The 17,150-nt window shown below is 53.4% G+C and overlaps 1 protein-coding gene across 16 annotated transcripts in view; it reads right to left on the bottom strand.

Moving 5' to 3' along the window:
* The window catches only part of Srcin1 (SRC kinase signaling inhibitor 1), a 65,673-nt gene that overhangs the window by 36,775 nt on the left and 11,748 nt on the right, over positions 1-17,150 (bottom strand). For 12 of the 16 annotated variants that reach the window (XM_076935866.1, XM_076935865.1, XM_076935857.1 and 9 more), the window contains 2 exons: positions 4,235-4,536; positions 1,288-1,386 (listed from right to left, as the gene is read on the bottom strand). In XM_076935866.1, coding sequence (XP_076791981.1) covers positions 1,288-1,386; positions 4,235-4,536 — 401 coding nt within the window. The remainder of the gene's footprint in view (positions 1-1,287; positions 1,387-4,234; positions 4,537-17,150) is intronic. The other 4 variants (XM_076935863.1, XM_076935864.1, XM_076935871.1 and 1 more) reach the window with 1 other exon arrangement.

The following is a 17,150-nucleotide window of genomic DNA, read 5'->3' as shown; positions in this document are numbered from 1 at the left end:
GAACCCCAGACTTATCCCTGGTGGGGAGGAATATGATACGCTGTATCAAGAAATGACAAGCTCCTGGGCTGACTATTAAGCTCTGAGGCAAAGGTCCCCCACGAACTCTCCTTCCTCCATCAAAGTATAATTCCAGACAGACAGACCTTCACTCCATCACAGGACACAACTGAGCACACAAGAGTCCAGCCTCATGTCTGACATTGAGGCTCCAAACCCGGCCCCCAACACTCCATCTAAGGGACCTGAGGCACCAGGGACTCGCCTGTCCATCCTGTGCCTGTCATCTGTCCATTACTATGATTGTCCCAACCCTACTGTCAGCCTGTGGTCGCCACCACACACGTGGCCACTCACGACAACTCTATCCCCCCGTCACCCAGCCTTAGGAACAGACACATCCCTGTCCCCTGTTCCCCAAGTTCAGCCAAAATGGGGCTGAGAGCCAGAGAGGACTCCGCTCTGTGCCCTGAGAATGATACCAGCATGTCAAGCTGTTACTAGACAAGCTTCTCTCAGCCCAGGCACCTCATCGTATCCTAGCTGGTCACAACATCCTTTTATTTTTCTTGGGAAAGTCCAGGCTTGTCACACTCGAGTGCATGAAGAACTGGACCTCTTCCACTCAAAGAACTGGCAGCCACTGCCCTTCTACCTACTACGGTGGCCATCAAGTCCAAAACTCCCTGGCTCCAGATACAGCTAGAGTTCCTGATTCTCCCATGCCTGTTACTTCTCCCCTGGCAGTGTGCAGGCCTGAGCTGGGAGCAGATGCTGAAGTATGTCCTCCTATCAGGAAAAACGAGGCCCAGTGAGGAACAGGGAAACAGGATCAGCAGTAATGGCTAGATGCCCTAGTTCTTTTCAAAAATTCCAAGAAGGGAGAGAGAAAGACACCACGCAGAACTTCCTGGTGGTCAGATGGGGGAAGGCAGGCTCCACTCAGAACCAAGACTGGGGCATAAGACAAGAACAAGAGACTCCTGGGAGCCCAAAGAACAAGACTAGGTCCTCTTGTTTCAAAGAGAGAAATAACTATTTGTTGGTTGGTTTGTTTTGAAATCGTAACTACCCCTCGAAAGATTCCAAAGCTAGATTTGGGGAGGCAATTGTAAGGAGTCAGTCCGGGAGATGTGAATACAGGGCGTGGGGGTCTCTTGAAAGTGGAGGGTTCGTACATAAAAAAGATGGGGTCCAAAATAAAAATTCTCTATATCCCTCCTTACATAAAAAGGGCCTCCCCAAAGCCAAGCTCCACCATGGATTTGCAGGGGATGGGTGGCTCACCTGGGCAGGCTGGCCAGCCCCTGAGGGGGTGGAGTCGCCGTGAAGGTGGGAACAGAGGGAGCTGAGGAGGCACACAGGGTCCACGGTCCAGCCGCCGACCTGTGTGCGTGAAGCAAGGGACACCCTATTAGGGGAGCGGTCAGGAGCCGCTGGGAGTGGAACCGGACAGGAATGGATGTTCCCAGGCCAGCTCTGGCATGAGGAAGGGAGCCAGAGTCACGGTGGGCCCTTCATAGTGGCTGGTACTCTAACTAGGACCCCACGTTTTTCTGCATGTCAGACAGCACAGGGCTGTCCTCACTGGAGAGAATCCTGATTTCCAGTTCCCTGCTGCCTCCTTGTAAACTCCTTCAGTATCTGCCTCCTCTCCTTCCTAAAAGGACACCTCAGACCTCGCAGTGATGGAGATCACTGGACAGGAGTGACTTCAATCCTGCAGTCTCTGCCATCTCTGTAACACTGGCTTCCTGCTCCTACCCAAGGCCACCAGACACAACTCCTCCAATGGTGTTTCCTACTGTCCCTGGCCCTCTGGCCCCAGAGTTTTTCTCTGCCAACCAACCAACCATTCCTGCTCCAAACGCCCCCACCACCACCCTTCAACCCCGCTTCACACCATGCTTGGGTAAGCTCTGCCCGACTGAAAGGGCCCTGGGTCCTACCACTGAGCCTCTAAAGGAGCAGATGGGGACAGGACAGAGACAGGGAGGAACCCAAGCATGTTTGGGCTTCCATTCAGGACAGAAGCATTCACTAACTACTTACTGAGTGTTCACCAGCCCCCTCCTACACAAGTGCTCCACGACAGGCTTGGTGCCCCCTTGAAGCTGCCACCTGGCTACTCTCATCTTTTTTTCCTGCTAAACATCCCAGACATCTGTGTACCCAGGGTGTCCAGTTCCTCACTATACCCGGTCTCCAAAATACTGAAACTGGCCAAGGCTTCTGCTTACCCATGCCCAGACACTACCTAGGCATCTGAATCTAGTTGCTGATGCCCGCGGCTCTTCTCTGACCATCCTTTTCCTCTTTTAATGGTCTTTCCATGGCTCACTCTCACTTCTATCCCTAACTTGGCTGCTCCCGGGTCTCCTGAAGCCATGGTCCACCTGAAGTCCAGAAGTGTATATAAGGTGTCCATTTGGCACCCCGGGAAGGTCCTTCATTGTCTTTCTCAGGGACCGATAGCTCCCTGTCAGTCAAGAATTTCTTTTTAGTTCTCATGTAGGTCTCATGTAGCCCAGGTTGGTAGCTGAAAATAGCCTTGAACCTCTGATTATCTGGCCCTCCCCACTTCCCTCTCCCCTGGAGTAATGGGATTGCAGGAAGGCACCACTACGGCCGGTTTGTGCAGTGCTGAGAACCAAACCCATGGCCTCTGGGATATCAGGCCATCACTCTGTACCAGCTTAGCTTCATCCCAGCCTTTAGCCTGTCCTCCCCATATGCTGCGCCCCCCTCACAGATCCAGACAGCCAACAACCCTTGCTCAGTCTCCCCTTCCACTATGTCCAAACCCCCTTTCTTTCCTCTCCTCCTTCCCCTGCCTCAAGCCACCCTACTCCCAGCTTCAATTTACTGTTTATAATAAATACAACCCTCGTGGTATCTACTGGCCCACCCCACCTTACCAGTCTGGCTCCTCCTCATGTTCCACTGCAAACATTTTCCTCTATCCCCAGTCTCACTTCCAGCCAGAGGGACTTTTGTGCCATGCCCCAAGTCCACTCAAGCCCACGCTGCTTCCCCAGTACCTGCTGACACAGCATTTTCTTCCTCTGTTCAAACCCTTTTACCCCTGCTAGTCTTCATATAGGGACCACTTCCTCCAAGCAGCCTTCCCTAGGGACCACCTCTTCCAGGAAGCCTTCCTATTAGGCCTGTGCAACTGATATCTCTGATCCTAAACCTCCTCCCAGCTGACCAGGACACTCATACAATGTTTAATCCCCACCCCAGCCAAGGAGGCCAGGGGTCTACCTGATTCTAGAACTCCTTCTGATCCTCACCAACCAGAACCCTGTTCCCAGGGGGACTTTGAAGCCAGGAAAATGCAAAAGCCAGACAGACCTAGAGAGGATGTCTGGGGGCAAGCAGGGTCCCTGAAACACGGCAGTGTGTCCTTGATCTCTGAATGACGGAGAAATGTCCCTCCCCGATCCCTAGCCACACTGAGTGTGGCACCTGGAGAAGGAGCTGCGACCCAACACTCAGCATGACTGAAGGGATGCTAAAGTGTAGACTCTGTCCACCTTCTCCCAGAGGGGGAAAGGCCGGAATTTCCGGAGCTGGGATTCACCAGCCACCATGGCTCCCTTGCCAACACAGGGCTAAACATAGAATATTAGTCCTGGGAGAAAACCGGTGCTCGAGTGGAAAGGGGCATTCAGGAATCCAGGCTGGGGGAGGCTGAGGAGGGAAGCAACCATGTAGGTCCTGGGTCAATGGCAGAGGCACCAGCCCCTCCCCTCCCTAAGCCTTACTGAAGGCAGGAAAGCCAAGGAACACAGAAGCTTGCAGATCTGTCACACAGTAACACAGCCAGTCTGTGTTACTGAAGGAGGTAGTGGCTCCAACTCAGGGCTCTATTCAGGCTAGGGCTGAGGACAGGTTAGATGCAGCCTTCCAAACCTCCCACGTCTGAGAGAGGTGCCACAACCAAGCATTTCAGCTCTCCCACTGGGTCCTTGGTGCCTGAAGCTTCCCTTCCCACGCCCATGCCTTCTTCCCAATCATTCCTTTGGCCTCTGAGGCACGCCCACATTCTGCCCAAACCCGCCCTCCAAGGTGACAAGCAGCCGGCAGAGACCTAGAGACTGAGCCTCACTCTTTTCCCCTCCAGGTTCCAGAAAGACCAGAGGGCCCTGGAGACAAACTCCCCAACTCCAGAAGCCCAGTTCTTCCCCAGATCCCGATCCCTATAGACCCCGCCCCTGATCACACTCACCTGTTCTCGCATCCTGTCCTGCTGACCTCGCAGAGCCAGAGCATGCTGGGGATACTTGCTCTTCAGGTGGTCCATGAACGCATCTCGCTTTCGGTCAGCATCGGCCTTCTGGAGCCCGCTGAGGGCCTCCAGGCTCTGGGCAGCGATCACCGTGTGCCGGCGCTCGGAGGTATGCACCAGCCCCACGTTGGAGAAGCGCCGGCCCCCGCTGCCCCCTCCGCCCCCACCCCCCAGGGTCCGGTACTCCCGAGGGTACTCGGCATCGTCGGCAGACAGCATGGGGGGGCTGCTCCGCTCCGGATCTGCGAGAGGGGAAAGGGTCTGGGGTCACCAAGGCGCCATGCCAAAAAAGCTGCCCATCTCCCACAAGGGTGCCTGTGGGGCAGGACGGGGGACTGATGGGGTAGAAAGGCCTTTGGGAGATGAAAGGGGGGCAGGAGGGTATATGAGGAGAACTTAGAATTTCAAGTTGGGGGTGGCGAGCAGGTCCTACGTGCAGTTTGGTCTTTAGTTTGCTTTGGAGCAGGCAGGGGATGCTGTCAGGACAGGAGAGGTAAGGAGTATTGAAGATGTCCAGGTCACCTCTTCCTAAAGACACGGGAAAGAGCTTCACTGTGCTCCAGAACATTCTCTAAGGAGAGGCTGGAGCCATGAGCACCTTCCCCAGACCGTATTCATTCAGGACTGTATCCTCCAGCTGGGGGGGGGGGGAGCTATCTAGAAGAGGGGCCAGGGAATCATGGGCAGGGCGGGGTGAGGGCAAAGGTCAGTCACAGGGCTTCTTCCCAGGGATGAATGGGGAGGCCCCGAGTCTGGAGCAGAGAGACTCCTTTTCCCTCCCTCCCCAGAGACAAACAGATGGACAGACAGCAGAGGCTGGGCACAGAGAAGACAGTGAAAGATGGACAGGGAGAAACTTACAGGAGAAAGCAGGCAGACAAAACAGGTCGACTCCTCCCGCCCTTTCCCCTCTCCTCCCGCTTCCCTCCCACAAGATCTCACAACACAAGACCCACAAGTGACTGCACAGGGGACAAAGACAGAACAGAAGTGGTGGTGGGGGAGGCCGGGGGCTGAGGTCTCCATACAAATCCTTAATCCCCTCCCAAGCCCCCTCAGGCGCCTCCTCCAGCTCCCAGCTTTCCCCAGGCTCATCCCTAAGGCAGGCAGGCAGGCAGGCAGGCCCTCCTGGGTAGAGCTGCTTGCCCAGTCCCCCAGAGGTCATCCTATTGAGAAACAGGACTCTCCATACATGCCACCTAAGCTCCCCCACTCACAGAATGGCAACCCCTAAGCATGGTCTAGGTAGGACTGGAGGAGCATCAAGCCCACCAGCCAGGTTTGCACCCACACCAGCATCGTCCCACTGACACCAGTATTGTCCCACTCACTGCACAGCTCCTGGAAAGACAGATGGGAGGGTGCAGAAGGAGACATGGCCAGGTTCATGAGAGCCCCCTTCCTTCCACAGAGCTGCTTACCAGGCCTGATGCTAGGCCACACTCACCCCAACACCCAACCACAAGGGGGAGAAAAAGAGACGGAGCCACATTTCAAGACTAGCTACCTCAGCACCAACACACATATGCTCATTCATGCGTGTGCACACACCTGCATACGTACACACAGAAGAACAGAGACACACAGAACCATTCCACCAGGAATACACTCAAGAAGAGCCACCACCAACAACACATGGACACTCCATACTCATCGTACCAACAGAGAGGGGGGAGGGAAGGGAGAAGAAGAGGGAGAGAGGGAGGGAGGGAGGACGAATGGGAGGGAAGAGAGAGAAGGGAAAGGGAAGGGAGAGGGGGAGAAAGGGAGAGAGGGAGAGAGGGAAAGAGGGAAAGAAGGAGAGAAGGAAAAAGGGAGCGAGGGAGAGAGGGGAGAGGGAAGGGAGAAGGGAGGAGAGAGGAGCCACCCTGACACATACAATACTGGCTTCCAGGCTATGACCCAGCCACATGCATCTGGGGCTCATAACTCCAGAGGACCCAGCATTTCTCACTAAACCACAAAACCCAACAGCTCCCCTAGGCACTTCAGTCATCAGCTGCAAGGGTCATTGCCGCCACAGCTCTCAACACTCCTGTCTGGCAGGTGTTACTGTGGTCCCCATTTCAGACATGGCTGCCAAACTTCAGAAACCCAGTGACAAGTCCAAAGCTACAAGTAGCAGAGCCCTGGTGTGAACACCCCAATATCTGCTGGGCTTGCACTGCCATACATCCTGGGTAGATGATAGCGTGCACTGGATGGAGTCATCACTGAGCATGCAACACACCATGGAGGCTTCCTTCTCTACTCATTGGTCTCCCTACAACACTCAGGGCCCGGGTCACCACCTGTGACCTGCCAGGTACCCTCTGTCCCTTTTACCACAGTTCCCTTTGTGAGTCTGTAGACACACAGCGATGACTCTGAAGACATTGTTTATATCTATGTGTGTATGTGTGGTACATAATTTATCAAAGAGTAAGTATGGGTTAGACCTAGGCCCCCGCGTCTAGGTGGTAAGTGTGTAGCTTGCTCTTCATGTGAGTCCTCAAACAACTGGAATGGGACCGACCCTGAATCCATTGCCTGCCTGTGGATCCTGTTCTCCTAACTGGGCCACCTTGTCTGGCCTCAGTAGGAGAGGATGTGCCTAGTCCTTCAGTGACTTGATCTGCCAGGGTGGGGTGACATGTGGGGGCTCTTGTTCTTCTCAGAGGAGAAGGGGATGGAGTATGGGGGAGGGGTTGTGTGAGGGTGGGACTGGGGGGCTGCCACCTGGATGTTAAAGTGAATAAATAAGTTAATAAAAAAATATAATGTATATATTATATATATAATATATACATTATATATATATATATATATATATATATATATATATATATATATAATGTACTGAACTATTTGTGTCTTGGTATATGTAGTTCAGGCTGGTTCTGATCCTCCTGCCTCAGTTTCTCAAGGGCTGAGGTTTACAGGAGTGTTTTATATTTTATTGATTACACACCTTTATTTTCATACGGATCAGAACAAATCTGAAGGACGAGGGCAAATCGCTGGTTTTATAGACATTATTCCTCAGAGTGGTAATAAGTTTCCTCTTGAGTACATATATCTTCAAGTTCAAAGTGAAGTTGTGTTAACTGAAGCAATGTTGAATTGATACAATGCAAACAGTTTCCTCATAAGAAAAGAAATGAATGGGGGATAAAGCCTGTTAACTAAGCTAGGAACACAAGGGCCATCTTCCCAACAGTCTTTGCCCCAAGGGCAGCTTGTGGCAGGGCGGGGCTGCCAGGGACTGAGGCTGAGCACGACGTGCAGAGGAGCAGGCTGAGTGCTCTGTAGGTGTGGACTCCAACCTCCCTCCTCCTCCATGACACTCGAGGGTCCCACCCCACTGAGGATAGGCGAGCAGAGATCTCCACAGCTGAGGGCACTGGGCCCCTCCCTCTTTCCATACCATGTGTGTTTTGTCTGGCCTTCTTGCTAGACCTAACTCTGGGCCCAGACCACCTGGACTCCTGCTGGCCTGCTCTGTCTCACAGGACTCTGGACACACATGAACTTCCCTCCTGGCACCCCCCCAACAGACCTCGTCCTTCACCCTTGTACCCCACATCAGCCCTCCTTCCCTATTCCTGGGAGGACATCAACATTTCAGGTGTGGGGCAGACAGTGTACTATCCCAAGGTAGACAATGACCATGGGGACCTGGGAACTATCCAGCTCTCCCAGGAAGGTGGTGGCAGGAGCCCGAATGGGGAATGAGAGGTTCAGTATGGCTACACTTTAGGTCTGTAGTGGCTTAAATCTCTCCCAGTGACAGTTGGAAAGGAACCGATGAACAGGCTAGGGTGTCAAGAACTGGGACAGGCACCTTTACTGCCTCCTGGAGGACAGAGAGTACCTATCAGATGCCCAGGTACTGGACATTGGGGTTCAGATTCAGGGGGTGCTCTCTGGTAGGGGCCGAGAGGAGGAGGAGCTTGGATCTGAAAGGCTGCAGAAGCAGTTTAAGACCCCTAGTGTTTTTGCTCAGAAAGAGGGTGAGGTAAACCCAAGGATCCTGTCTTCCTGACTGGGCCATTCACATCTCTTGTCTTTTTACAGGGCCAGGTGGAGTTGGGAGGACCAGCTGTGGGCTGCAAAGGGAATAATCAAAGGAGATTCATTCACTCGCTTTCTCTGTTTCTATTTCTCTGACACACACATTTACACACAGACACATACACACATACACACACACATATATACATACATACACACATATACACACAGACACATATACACACACACATATATACATACACACATATACACACACACACATATACACACACACACATATATACATACACACATATACACACAGACACATATACACACACACATATATACATACACACATATACACACATACACATACACACACATATGTACATACATACACACACATATACACAGACACATACACACACATATATACATACATATACACATACACACAGACACATACACACACAGACACACACATATATACATACACACATATACACACAGACACATATACACACACACATATATACATACACACATATACACACAGACACATACACACACATATGTACATACATATACACACAGACACATACACACACATATATGCATACATACACACCTACACACAGACACATACACACACATATATACATACACACATATACACACACACATACACACACACACATATATACATACATACACACACATACACACACACTCTATGTAGCCAAGGATAGCCTTGATCCTCCTCTTCACTTGAGTGCTGAGATTACAGGAATGTGTCTCCATGTCTGATTTAAGCAGCGCTGAGGATCAAACCCAGGGCTTCTTCATGTCTACTAGCCAGGCACACTACCAACTAAGCTACGTCCCAGCTCCTTGATCCTTTAGAGCCAGGGCACCTGAATTTAGATGGTGGCCAAGTCACCTTCACTTGGACTGAATCCGTTCCTCCCCCTAGGGCTCCCAGTTATTCATTCATTCAGCCAAGCAGGCCCTTCCTGATGAGTCAGGGGTCTAATCTGTAAAACAGGGTGTTAGCCTCCAAAACCTGCCCCCAAGGGGCAGGGAGAAACTGAGCCTGTGACCCGGCTGGGCATGTTGGTTCCCTGTCCCCTCAGCCAGCTCCAGCTATCAGCAGTCCTCAAGCTGCCTGACCTTCTCTGAACTGTGCAGCTTAAGGGAACAGGCCAGGGTGATCGATGGTTCTAGTAGGCTGGCAGCAGGTTCCAAGCCCAGTGACCAAATCAGTGGTGCTCAGGGATTTGGCTGCTTTTGGGCTGGGAGGAACACGGGGGTGGGGGGTGGGGTGGAGTGGAGAGAAGAGGCAGGGAACTCGGCAGGTGGGCAAGAAGAGCTGGAATGCCCTGGGGGATCCCCCTTTTGGATTTTTTGAGGCACCTCTTTCACATGTAGCAAAGACTAGCCTTATACACACAGTGTAGCCCGGGTTGGCATCAGACTCAGTACTGGACTACAGGCACGCCCTGCCACACCGGGCTCTTTTAAAATTCTTAAATGAGAAAGTAGAGGTCATAGGGCAGATGCCAGAGACTAAGAAAATGAGGCATCAGGACTGGAGAAGCAGAGGGGACCTCTGTCACCTCGGCTCTGCCTGAGCCTTGGGGGAGGGGAAGGTGGCCCTGCTGAGGTGATGGGAAGCAGTGGGCGCCCCCCAGTGGCTAGCTGTGATAAATGAGCAGGTGCTTCATAGAAACATTGTTACTTGTTCAGAGGCTTCCAAACCCCACCCCCAGTTTATTTATGGACCTGATTTATTTTTACCCACCACTGAATTCTCTCACATGAAATAACTGTAGCTTATTAGAAGAATTAAGATCCCAGCATCTCAGTGACACCATCTTGGAAAGTCCTCACTCTCATCTTTACCCCGGATGTCACCATCTACTCTGTCCCCCGCCAGTCGCTGGGCAGCACTGGAACATGACATCATCTTCAGAAGAGAATGTGGGAGGGGGGGACAAAGGAGAGAAAAATGGAGGGGGGATCAGAGCTGCAGTGATGTAGTGACAGAAAATGACAGGAAAGGACTCTGAGAACCTCCAAGACAGCCAGCTCCTTTTGCGTGGAAGAGAAGAGAGGGCTGACACACAGGTCCTCAATGCATGATCTGGACAGAAGTGGGGGCCTGAAAGTAGCTAAAGCAGAAAGGGGGGACTGGATGTTCAGTGTGACAGCAACCCTTGTCCCCACCAGTCAAGGCAAAGGTGGAGGGTGACAGAGATTTCAATAAAGGAAGAGGGCCTGTTTCAGACCACACAGTACACTCCTCATAAGCACACACACATGTGCAGGCAGCAGAACTCCTGGTGTCCCCTCTATACCCAGAGCAAGAGGTGCCCAAGTCACCCAGGAGCAGCCCTGAGGCACTGCCACAGTCAATATGACTGACAACTTCATCTGGCTGGCTCCTGCTTCAGTCTGACAGCATGATGAGCTTGAAGCTAGAGGCCAGAGGACAAAGGTCAGAGACTGGAGGACAAAGGTCAGCAGAGGCCAGAGGACAAAGGTCAGAGGACAAAGGCTAGAGGCCCAGATCTGTTTCTTAAATGCCAAGGTTCTGAGAGCCAGGCCCACCCTTGCTTGCCCAGGGGAGGCTTGCACGGTGGCCAATGGGCACCCTGCCCCTCACCCTGCTGTCTGTCTCTGGGTCCTTGAGGCAGAAGCCCATCTGTGTCTGTTTTCTAGAACCAGCTTTTCCGCCCCATACCACAGCCACCAAAGTCATTTTCCAGGCAATTGCCTTTCTGTAAACATTCCCGTGTAATATCCCCCTAAATTGCTAATGCCCAGCGCCCTGTTGAGTCTCCCTGTCACTCTAACAAGAGCCTCGGAGATGGGGGTGGGGAGAAAGCAAGCCTGACAGAAGATTGAAACAAGAGTTCCCAGCCAGCTTCCAGCCTGCTCCCTGAAACTCTCCATGCTTGGCCAAGCCAGCCCTGCTCTAGACATCAGGCCACCTCACAGAACCTCATCCGGGCTACAGGGAGGGCAAGGAAGAGGGAGGAAGGGGAAAGAGCTGAAAACATGGTAGAGGTGGTTAGATAATAAAACTGACTTCCAGAGGTAGTAAAGTCACAGCAAACTGTCATTACTGGATCCCCAGGGAAGGCCAGCTTTGGTCCATTACAGACAGAGGTCACACAGAGTCTAGCTTCACCATGGTGGACTCAGCTTCCTTGGTTCTACAGACACTGAAACCAGGTAGGCAAAGCAAGGGTCTACCAGATGCTGACACAGCCGGGACTCTTCCCCTATCCCTTTCAGTTGTCTACACATCGGAGGGCTTCAGGCAAGACTGTCCTCCTGGGACAGCCAGGAATATGAGGGCTGACTGAGGAAGCCTGAGCCACTCATGGCTTCCCCTTCTCGGGGTAGGGACAGGGAGGAGACTGTCCCCTGTGTCCCTGTGTTCGTGTCCATTCCTAGGAAGCTGGGCACTCAGACTTGGTTGGAACAAGAAGTGGAAAACACAAGAAGAAGCCAGGAGGGGAGAGGACGGCGCTGGGCCCTGCCAGTCACAACCTTACGCAGGCAGAAAAACACAAACCAATTTGCGCAGATTTAAAACCCACCGAAGGCCACTTAGTTGGTTAAACGAGTTGGAATCTAATTAAAGGACCTCCTCAGGGCTGGGGAGGGAGATCTCACCTGCCTAGAAGGAGCAGCGGGGTGGGGCCTGGGCCTCCCCAAGCTCCCTGTGAGAGTTTCTGCTGCTTTCCACAGTGTATACTTCCTGGGTAGGAGACACTAAAAAGGATGGTTTGGTCACCTCAGCTAGCTGTCTGGGTCCTCTGTCATGAACCCACAATGAGAACAGCCCTCCGCCTTTAGTCTGAGCACAGCATGTTGCTTGCCCACCTCAATTCCAAATAAACCCTAGCCTCACTTGGGACTCCAGCCTCCAGCCGGGCATCCCCCAGGTGCAGGATACAGCCTTCCTCTGCACTTAGGCCTTACCTACCCCAAGTGGTAGGGGTCTCCTCAGGGGTGGGGCCCTCGTCTCCACCCTCAACTAAGAAGTCTTTTTTTCCACGAGGTGCCATGCTACCCACACTGGGTGGTCCTGAAGGACAGGCCTAGTGGTTGAGGATACTCAGGACTGACTACTGGAGGGACTGAGGGTCTGGGAAGAGCCAGCCACACTGAGCCTGCCACGGGGCACTACATCTATTCTGTGGTCCTGGCTCACACACAAGCCTACTGGTTCACCTAACACATGGGACTCAATATCCCTGGTGTGTGAGACCCCCACTCAGCTCCTACCTCCTCAAGTCCCCATAATGATGTCCCCACAATGATGTTCTTCTGAGGATCCCTTCAGTGTCCAAAAAAATGCCATTGGCGCTCTTACTTTAGCCAAATGTCTTTCACTGAAGGGAAACTGAGGCAGAGGTCAGGGGTCAAGGCAGAAGAGTCAGAGCACAAGTGTGCTGGGCCTCGGGGGACAAGGACATTTTCATTCTATCGGGACACTTCCCAGAAAGCAACTCCCAGGGGAGCTCCTCCCCAGGCTCCGGTCCTAGGGGCATGAGAGCTAACAGATTCTTTTAAATCGCACAACACAGTGGAACCCAGGCCCAAAGACACAAGCTAGGTAGGGGTCACAGCCTATCCTGACCCCAGTTCCCCAGCCTAGCCCGGGGGGGGGGGGGTTCACATATGGAATTCAAGATTCCCTGACCACAGACAGACTTCATTCCCATTTCCAAATGAGCTACAAATCAGAATCTCAAACACGCAGCCAGCCCTCCCTCTGGTCCGTGTTCCTCCCTCCCACACACAGCAGGCAAAGCTGTGGCATTACCAAAAATCACTGAATCTGCCGCTAAGAAAGCTCTGCTCAAAGTCAGCTCTGCCAATGACTGAAATATGACCTTGAGGGGGTCAGGCGACTCTGCAGACCTCAGCCCTCTATTCGGGAAAAACAAAACCAACAACAGCTCTGTTGCAGACAGGTGCTCCAGCTGTGCCCTGCACAGGGACCTGGGGCCATGGGGTGAGTGGAGGCTTTGCTTTACACCTCCCCCCCCCCCCCCCCCCCCCCCCCCCCCGACCTCGCTGCCTCTCACTAGCTGTCAGATTGGGGCTGTGGGTTTTTCTCTGCATTTTCACTCCTAATGAAGACTTAGCTAATTGGCTTCCCTGGAAAGGGGGAGGTGGACACGAGGGAAAGGAGCAGTCACCCTCCGTCTGAAGTGGGGACTGGAAAGGCTGGAACAGCCCCTGGCGTGGGCCCACACAGAACAGTGTTAACAAGCTAACAAGCAAGCTCCTGCTTGCATGGCATCGCTGCCGCTCATGCGCCCAGGAAAGGTGTCCTGTCATCTCCTTGGAGAGGCAGCCAGAGAGGAAAGTAGCAGCCCAGGGAGAGGGAGAGAGAAGAGGAGGGGGGAGGGGGAAGGGAGGGAGGGAGGGAGGGAGGAAGGGAGGGAGGAAGGGAGGAAGGGAAGGAGTAATCAAGCCTCCCAACTTAGAGATTGCCAGAGTCCCCTCTCCTCAAGCAGGTCTACCCAAGGCACGGCACCTTGGCAGCAGGTGTGGACAGAGGCAGCATCTACAAGACAGAGACCCCAGTCTGCTCCACAGCAAGTGTTCATCTTGGGCCTTCAATGCTGAGCACAGGCACCTGTCACCATTCCGGGTGTGACCTGGTACTACCCCTTCCCCCCCCACACACACACCTAGCTTCAGCCCAGCCCCAACAGCTTTGCTGTACACTCCACAGGTGCTGCCATGCAAAGGGACACACGGGCCCTAACCAGGCTGTGGTCACACATGGCCTGAGTCCCCAGAGAAACTGTCCAACCTCTGGGTCAGAGCAGTGCAGCTCCAGCTTGGAGGGTAAGGCGACAGGATGCCAGCTTGGTGGCTGGTGGCAGTTGTTTGTGGTCACAATCCTCAGGAGAGGTGGAGACAGGAGGATCTGGATCCTTGGCTATACAGAGTTACAGGCCAGCCTGGGCTGGATGACACTCTGTCTCAAAGACCAAACCAAACCAGGGCTAGAGAGATGGCTCAGGGGTTAAGAGCACTGACTGTTCTTCTAGAGGACCCAGGTTCAAATCCCAGTAAACTAGCAGCCCGTAATTGTCTGCTACACCCTTACAGACAAAACACCAATGCAGAACCATCATGCAGCACCTTCCCCACTGGCTTCTCCAAGTGTCCCCTCTGTTTGGAGCTATGCCCCAATCACTGATTCTGATGGCCACTTGTAACCAATGAGCCAAAGCTGAGGTACCTTCCTGGGGTCCTACTTCTGTTGCTACAGAGGCTTGGCCTCCCCTTCAGGTGCAGGTAAGGTACTTGGTCACCCAGCTTATCAGTAGCTGAACAGCTAACATAGCTAACCCTCCTCTCCAGAGTAGACCATTCCAGCCCCCCACTACTCTGTGGCCCCCTACACCCATGGCTAGGGTCCTGAGAGGTCTGGAGGATGGGGCCACAGCAGCCAGGGTTACAAAAGACTCAGGAAAGCTCAGGCAAGTGAGTCTGATCACATGCTCCCAGGGGAAGTTCTCCCTGTTGTCCAGGCAGAATCCTCCCACCAGGGCAGAACTTGGGAGAGGCCAGTACAGGCTGGAAAAAGAAGCAAGCCCCTGGCATCTGCTAAAACCTGCAGGCCTCCCTCTGCTTGTGCCTGCTCAGTTTTCTTCAGTGAAGAGGATGAAACTGGGTGGGAGCATGATGCACACTGGGTTCCACACCCAGCACTACCAAAGGAAAAACAGCCTTCGCCTAATGGCGAAGGCCTGTCCTCCAAGCTACTCAGAAGGCTGACATAGGAGGATCACAAGTCAAGGGCTGCCTAGGCTGCAGAGAGTTCAAGGCCAGTCTGAGTAACATCCAAACGCTGTCTCAAACAACAAATCGAGAAAGAGGGTTGTGGTAGAGTGTGCTTAGTGTGAGCAAAGCCCTCGGCTCCATCCTCAGTATAAAAGAGAGGGAGGGAGGGAAGGAGGAAGGGAAGAAAGAGAAGTTGAAACCAGCCAGTGGGCTGCCTGGAAAGCAGGGATGGCATCCTGGACCACGGCCTGTCCCTGTGTAGCCTCAGGCATGACACTTCAAAAGGCACTGGCAGCTATGACTCACTCAGCCCTCGCTGCACCCGACTGGCTGCTTTCTGTATTGTACAGGTCAGGGAACTGAAGCCTGGGAAGGGTGACTTTGCCCAGGGTGGGCAAGGATGTGTGAAGACACCTACTCTCGGAAGCAAGATTCTCACCCTCCTTTTCCAGCACCCTCCACTGCTGAGCCCCAAGCCCCCATCTGTCCAGCTCTCAAACCTCCTGCCCACTGGCCTCCTTCTGGAGGCCTGGTCTCCCCAGTGGAACAAGAGATGGAAGGGTGGGGAGGCAGCAGTTGGCGGAGCAGCCGAGGAGCCCAGATCCCAGGCTAGAAAGGGTCTCCCAGTCCTGAAAGAGTCTCTAAGGTTCCTCTTCTCAACCTGGTAGGATCAGAACAACCCCACCCCCAAGCCCCAGATTGTGACAGAATTACAAGTCTTCCCTGGTCAGTAGCCCCAGGAGCTGGGACTTGGATGCTTCCAAGAATGGAGACCTCACTATACCAAGGACAGCCATTATTAAGTGGACTCCTTCATACTGAGTGAGCTGAGAGGAGAGGCGAGACTCTCACAGGGCACCTCTCCTTTCAGGGATGAGGGAAGCTGCCATGCCAATACCTTCCTGGTTAGGACAGGTCCTCCCTCTATGGTCTAGCATCTAGTTCCCAACTGCACTGGCCTTGACAGAGCAATCCCCCTGGTGTTCACTACCCTTTCCTAGCTGGTGTCCTTCAGAACTCCAGTGATCCAGACAGGCTCTAAGGAATGAATGTACCAGATGACCTCCTTCTGCCCTGCCACAAAAATACTCGCCCCACGAGGCTGCCCAGAACAGAAGCAGTCCAGCTTGGTGACCAATGTGTCACCTCCCTGCCACCCACATAACCTCCTCTTGGGCCTCAGGTGCCCCACATGCTCCCTGCACATTCCTCCCAGGAGGATCTCCACATCCATCTGCCTCAGGGCCTGGCCCTGGCTCTCAACTGCTCTGCACAGCCCAGCATGGTAGAACCAAGGTGCATACGGCTCGTACTTAGCATCTACCTGTAGGCCTCTGGTCAGTGGCCTGGGGCCCCAGCAGCCCTGACAGGATGCCATTTCCAGGACACATCACTTTGGGGACTGGGAAACCACAAACCACTGGACCTCTGGGCACATTAACCACACAGCACTGCCTCTTCCTTCTGGTCAGTTTCCCTCTCTAGGTGCTGCGCTTGCCCTGCTGCCCAGGGCTGATGGAGAGAGGTTCAGCTCCCGCCCCACAACCACCCCCCCCCGCCATTTCCCACAGTGTGCCCGCATCTGATGCCCGTGCTCACGCGGTGGCTAATTCTGGCGTCTCATCAGACAGTAATTATGGGGGAATGAGCAGTGCTGTCATCTCTGTAGCTCGGCACCTGTCACCACTCTGCCATCCCGGGTTGCTGGGATGGGACAGAGGCAGTGGGGGAGGGGGAGGTTCTGGAAAAGGGCCCTCCCCCCCCCCCAGTGATCAGTACCAGGAGTGGTCACTGCTATCCTGGTGTCCCTGCTACTCAGGCATCCTGACCAAGAGAAGAGGTCACAAAAGAAATCTGTATTTGTCCTGCGGAACTGTTTTATATACCCTGGCACCTCCACACTGCCTGGTATAAAACAAGCCTGTGCTGACTGTTTGTTGATTGACTACATGATCATATAGACACCAGACACAGTCCCAGAAGTGGAGTCACAGAAGACCCAGTCTATAGAGCAGAAAACCAGGCCCTGTGGAACTGG

This window comes from Arvicanthis niloticus, chromosome 6 (genome assembly GCF_011762505.2).
Source record: "Arvicanthis niloticus isolate mArvNil1 chromosome 6, mArvNil1.pat.X, whole genome shotgun sequence".
In the NCBI taxonomy this organism is placed as follows: domain Eukaryota; kingdom Metazoa; phylum Chordata; class Mammalia; order Rodentia; family Muridae; genus Arvicanthis; species Arvicanthis niloticus.
This window is presented reverse-complemented; position numbering and strand designations above follow the sequence as displayed.